This window comes from Olea europaea, unplaced genomic scaffold (assembly GCF_002742605.1).
Source record: "Olea europaea var. sylvestris unplaced genomic scaffold, O_europaea_v1 scaffold481, whole genome shotgun sequence".
Lineage (NCBI taxonomy): Eukaryota > Viridiplantae > Streptophyta > Magnoliopsida > Lamiales > Oleaceae > Olea > Olea europaea.
Genome location: NW_019263124.1, coordinates 366,203 through 372,890, shown reverse-complemented (window position 1 = coordinate 372,890; position 6,688 = coordinate 366,203). Strand labels below are relative to the sequence as shown.

Below are 6,688 nucleotides of genomic sequence, written 5' to 3'. Positions count from 1 at the left end.
GAAGTTATCTAACCAAAATTTTATTGCATGTTTGTTTGTTGAGTTAGGTTATAGCTTTCTTTGAGGAAAAATAGATGTTTAAGTTTGCGGGTGTTTAATAAGTGTATTTTATGCATTTATTTGGGCCTTTAAATATGAAAATTTAGGAGTTCTTTCCATTATTATAGCCTACTTTCTTGTATATTTCATTTGTTAGATGAAACTCAATGATTGAAAAAGAAATTAAAAAAAAAAAAAAGAATCAAAAGTTTAGGGACTAAATAAAGGGATAAAATGAAAATAAATAACCAACACATAAGCATTTGGACTAATCTAGAAGGAACCCGAGAATATAATAGAATCACAGCATCAATATGTTGGATGGCCATTTCTGTTTCATAGCCAGAAGAAACCATGAAGGTTTCTATCACCATAGAATGGATTTAAATTATACCCCGTCTAATTTGAATATCATACAAGACCATGTTGATTAGTTAATGCACCTTTATGAAGTTGATATTATTCTTCTCTGCTTTTGCAGAGTGTATTGACCATCAACTCTGATGGGATCTTAGGACCTATGACTTCAGACTTGCCTGCAGAAGGTTTAGATTTAAGTGATATCCCCCCGGCTGAAAAATGATTTAAGGAGTAGCGCCTGCATTTATTGTTTATCTTATGAGGATTTAGGCAAAATGTTTTTTTAGCCTTTGTCAGTAGATTGTCGTCTATTAACATCTCCATCCCACATTATTCATTTTCTTCCATGTCTACATTTACTGCTCGTCGTGTCAAAATCAATACAACGAGAATTCATAATGCAATGAGAATCTTATCTCTAGCAGTCAAATTCTTCAATAGACTCCCAGATTTTGTGTGTAAACTTCTGCGTGGATACATACAATATTCCAGTCCTTTGAATGTGTATCTTCATTTTTGACTGCCTATAAAGGCATTCAACATAAGAGGCACTTATGAACAAAGCTTAATTAGCTATCTCCCCCGTTTGTTGTCTTGCTTCTCTTCTGCTTTTGCTTAAGCTGAGTGAGGCCTGTTGCTGAAATCTTCACATTACCAATAATAGCAGCAACAAGCTCAGGATCTGTACAAGCCTTCATTAATTCCTTCTCTCTGCCTGTAGCCTCCGGTATGTGATTAAATAAATTAATGGCTGCCTTTGCCGCTGCATAATAGTAGCAGCAAAAGTCAATATGAACTGCTCATGGGAAAAAAGAAGGGGTAAACTAAGCAATAACAGAAACCGAAAAAGACAAGAAAGTAATGTCCCACTCCCACAAGCAATAGCCCTTCAACATCAGCAACAAAATAAATACGCAGTTCTGAAATTCTTTGAAACCAAAAGAACCTTCCAATTTCAGCAGACGGGGAGAAGCCATGAGAATATATTTTCAACAGTGGCAAGTAACAAAATCTATCTTGAAAAGAATAAACTACTAAATATAGGTACCTTTTCCTTTCTTTAATGTTCCTGGAATTTTGACTCGATATTTATATGATTGTACAGCACTGTAAGGACCACAGACAGGTACTGCGTACAATAAGATATCATTAGGCAGCGAATTTCCAGTCAAGTAATCCACATCATTTAATTTCCCTTTCTCTTCTTCACCAATCTCATGAATATCATCTTCTTCCATGGTCACCCTTTCCATCCCATTGGAAGCCTTGTCCCCTCTACTACTTGCATTATTAAGCACCGTTTCATCGGGCTGCTCTAGACAATCTTGAGACTAATGACCTGCCTTTTTACATTTGTAACAAATTTTTGAAGCATCTCCAGTTTCTGCAAATGAGGGGGGGCTGGTCATGCATTATGGAATTATCTATTCACTGGAGCATAATGCGCAGATCCAATAATCTAGACTACAACCATAGTTCTCAATTATTTGGAAATACAATCGGGCCACATAATCTGGGGACTAATACCTTTGGCACGATTTATGTTCGGTCAAAAAATCTGATTCCAATATCTATACTGAACCTAATTGTTTTTTCAATAAATTCAATACAATCAAATTTGTAAGCCAATTCTTGAGTTGCAGAAAAGTAAAGATGAATAATTTTCGACATTATCTGGCAACAAATAAACGCCCTGCTCTGTACAAAGGCAGCACACTTTTTCCCAAGGCAGCAAGCAGTATTGTCAGACCAAATAAACACAGTGTTTACTTTCAGCAAGTAACCAAGTGATTAGCAAATGAATGCACATAACCATTTTTTTTATTTGATATAAACCAAAATCTTACTGGTAGTTGCTTTTCCTTTATGGAGTGGGCTTTTCATCCTCAGACATCACATTGTTCTTTTTCGATCTCCCAGCAAGCTGTAGATTAATTGTAAGATCAATATATCAGCAACTCATAAGGTACCAGTAATAAGATTACCTGTTTCTTTGCAAGTTATTGATGACCATAATTCCCTTCTCTTTTAGTATAACCAGAACCTCAATTCAAAGGGGGAAGGGAACTTTCTAACATCATATATATAGATGTGTGCATATTGAACTTTTTATATAGCTCGTTTTTCAGATTTTTTTTTGGGACAAAGCAATTAAGTTCAAGTTATCATTGTATTTGATAGAATCTTACAATACTACAATCCAAACCTAGTAGCTGGATTTGATGAATTATAACTTAGCAATACTTATAGCCAACAAAGCAATTCGGATGCTTCGCTCCTCCTCATCTTGATCTGCATACTTCTCCCTTATCTTCTTCAGTTTACCTCTCTGTCCACGACTAATTTTGGCACCATTTGGCTTCGATTTTTTTAACATTTTTATCAGGGTAACTTGTGGTGTCATGATTTTCTTCCACCTCTTGTTTTTCAAGGTCAACAGTCTCAACTTCAGTATTATCTTTTTCAGCACAATTTTCTTCCACTTCTTTTTCATGGTAAATGGAAGCACCTTCAGTATTATCTTTCTTACCCTTCTTAATCTTTCTTCTTTCAGCTTTGGAAATATAAGGTTTTTCTCTCTTTATTTGCTCCTTGGTTTGTTCTTCCCCTGATTCCCCTTGGGAAGACTGGAGTCCATAATTTTTCGCATATACAGTAGCAGATCCAAGCTCAAGAGCTCTATCAATAAGATCCTCCAGGTGTGATGTGAAAGCAGTAGTGGTTTTCCCAGAAACTTCATCACCATCATTGTAATTCGTTGGAGCTGTAACTCCAATTGCTGAGACGTGTGAATTACTAGTTTTATCAATCGAAATATTTAAGCCATTGAACGATTCTGAATAAAAATCCTCTTTGGTTGGTCTTTATGTTAACAATTCCATGGTGCTGGGTGATTCTACTGTGGCATTTTCATCCAAGACTTCATTTTCAGAATCAGAAATAGAATCAGATACTTGTCTAAAAGGTTCAGTTTGCTCGATGTCAATCATTTCTTCCCCTTCACCTCTTACCCTCCTTTCATTCAAATGAGATCCCAAGGAGAGGAATTAGTGGCCAACAGCCGTTTGACCCGGCCAGTTTTCCAAAATGGCCTTTGATCAGTGAAAAAAAAGAAAAAAAAAGGCAAAATTATTTAAAATAGTGAAAATAAAAAAAAAATGAAGACAAATCCAATTTTACCCCTCACTGCAAGGAAAAAGAAGCAGAAGCCGAGAAGGAAAAGTACTGTAGCACAGTCGACCCAATCACCGACAAATAAGGAAAAACATGAGACCCAGTTGGCCATTTTCTTACCCTCCTTTCATTCAAATGAGATCCCAAGGAGAGGAATTAGTGGCCAACAGCCGTTTGACCCGGCCAGTTTTCCAAAATGACCTTTGATCAGTGAAAAAAAAGAAAAAAAAAGGCAAAATTATTTAAAATAGTGAAAATAAAAAAAAAAATGAAGACAAATCCAATTTTACCCCTCACTGCAAGGAAAAAGAAGCAGAAGCCGAGAAGGAAAAGTACTGTAGCACAGTCGACCCAATCACCGACAAATAAGGAAAAACATGAGACCCAGTTGGCCATTTCTCTCTGAAGAAGGTAAGAAATTTATACCAAAAAAAACCATGTTTATATTTTTATTTTTGGAAAAAAGTATGATTTTATATATATTTGTTGAGAAATCCTTGTGTAAATATGGAATTTGGATTGTTATTGCTTGGGAAGGAGTGGAGATCATCGAAAATGGAGTTTTCCGGCGATCTCCTCAGCCGGAAATGGAAGCCAGAGAGTTGGGCATGCCTCTGGGCGCGCTAAGCCGGCCCGGACGTCCAGATGGCCCAGTTGGGCGCCCTATACCAATCAATTGGGCAATTATTGAATTTAATTAAATAATTAGTAATGACTTATATTGTGTTCTCTAATATGTAATTATTTATTTGAATTGCTTAATTTGAATGTGTAATATGTATTTAAAATTATTAGTAAATATAAGATGTAAATGTTATATTATTTATCGAAATATTTATTAGTTGCTAATTTAGATTAATTAATTATTTTATATTAAGTAATAGTAAAAAATTAAAAGAAATAATATAATATTAAATAATTAATATATCTAAAGAATTTAAAAAAATATTTAAACATTTGTAAAATAATAAAAATAAGCAATTAAATTTGAAAATTAAATTAGCAAAAAAATTAATTTTTTGAAAAGCAATTAAAATAAATTTGTAAATATGAAATAAGCATTATGCGTAAAGAATTAAAATTAGTATTTAAACATTCATTAAAATTAAAAAACTAAATTAAGTGTTAGAAAAATAATTAAAATATTAAAATAAGCATTTAAAAATAAGTGCTACTAAATTAATTTTAAAAAATGAAATATTAAATAAGATATATATAAAGAATTTAAATACATAATTAAACATTTGTAAATAATTAAAATAAGTTTTAAAACTTCGTTAAAAATAAATAACTAAATTGACTGTTAGATAAAAAAATTAAAATAAGCAATTAAAATATCAAAATAAGTGATAGTAAAATAATTAAAGAAATAATTAAATATTATATATATATATATATAAAATTTAAATACATATTTAAACATTTGTAAAACAATAAAAATACGCAATTAAATTTGAAATTAAACATTTGTAAATAATTAAAATAAGTTTTAAAACTTCATTAAAAATAAATAACTAAATTAACTGTTAGAAAAAAAAATTAAAATAAGCAATTAAAATATCAAAATAAGTGATAGTAAAATAATTAAAGAAATAATTAAATATTAAATAACATATATATATATATATATATATATATATATAAACATTTGTAAAAAAAAAAAAAGGAATACGCAATTAAATTTTGAAAATTAAAATATCAATCAAATAATTTTTTTGCAAGGCAATTAAAATAAAATTGTAAATATGAAATAAGCATTATGCGTAAAGAATTAAAATTAGTATTTAAACATTCATTAAAATTAAAAAACTAAATTAAGTGTTAGAAAAATAATTAAAATATTAAAATAAACGATCAAAATAAGTGCTATTAAAATAATTAAAATAATTAATTACATGTTAAATAAGTAATATGCATAAAGAATTTAAATAAATATATAAACATTTGTGAAATAATAAAAATAAACAATTAAATTAGGATATGAAAATGTCAATTACATTAATTTTTTATGAAGCAATTAAAATAAATTTGTAAATATGAAATAAGTGATATTCTAGTAGCAGTGTGTTAGTATATTTTTTTAATATTTTTGTTTATCGAACATCATTTGCATAGGGTTCTAATATTGGAAATTTTGTAGGATGAAATATTATCTGGACGACGCTGTCAGACAAATCCCTAGTAAAGTTACCTCGAATTGTAACTTTACCAGCTTCGCTTTGGTATTGGATTTGCTGGACGACGATCACGCAGATATATTACGTCGATCATGCTTATGGCCATTGTATTCGTTGCGTGATGTACAGTGGTCTGGGCAGCTGCTGGATGCCCTGTTATGTCGCTTACTGAAGCCAGTTGACGGAGACGCCCTCCATTTTGATCTTGGGGGCAAGGTAGCCACGTTCTCTATATTTGAGTTTGCCCTAGTCACTGGACTGCTATGTACGGACGATGCAGAGGCGAGGGCCTGTGTTCTGAGGCATTGTATTCGTTGCGTGATGTACAGTGGTCTGGGCAGCTGCTGGATGCCCTGTTATGTCGCTTACTGAAGCCAGTTGACGGAGACGCCCTCCATTTTGATCTTGGGGGCAAGGTAGCCACGTTCTCTATATTTGAGTTTGCCCTAGTCACTGGACTGCTATGTACGGACGATGCAGAGGCGAGGGCCTGTGTTCTGAGGAATAGGAGGCTGTTGAATGAATATTTTCATGGACAGACGACGGTTACTCTAGCGCAGCTAGGAGATGCATTAAGGAGATGTGATCGGATGTCTGATAGGTTGAAGTTAGGGTTGGTGCTTATCATCGAGAGCATACTCCGGTGTCATCACAAGAAGACATCGATTGACATTTTTTTATTTGGAGGTTGTTGATGATATTGATGCCTTCAACAACTACCCATGGAGTTGGAGATGTTTTCTTGATACATTACGCGTGTCTAGAAGGGGTTTTCAATGCCAAAGGGGGATAAGCCCGAGCACAAGTACGATGCATATGGACTGCCGTTGGCGCTGCAGGTATATGTTTAAGTTAATGAATTACCTACATTTTTTTATTGAATTCTATACATAATAATTGTAATTGTTTCAGATATGGGTGCACGAGACTGTCCTCAT

General features: G+C 32.8%; 1 protein-coding gene across 1 annotated transcript; it reads right to left on the bottom strand.

The window, feature by feature from the left end:
• Window positions 1-791: 791 nt before the first annotated feature.
• On the bottom strand, window positions 792-3,403 carry LOC111388290 (nuclear export mediator factor NEMF-like). Its single transcript, XM_023012972.1, has 3 exons — window positions 2,247-3,403; window positions 1,448-1,783; window positions 792-1,162 (listed from the first exon to the last, which is right to left on the bottom strand). The coding sequence occupies exons 2-3, from the start codon at window positions 1,650-1,652 to the stop codon at window positions 969-971; spliced, it is 399 nt and encodes a 132-aa protein (XP_022868740.1). The 5' UTR covers window positions 1,653-1,783; window positions 2,247-3,403; the 3' UTR covers window positions 792-968.
• Window positions 3,404-6,688: the final 3,285 nt, after the last annotated feature.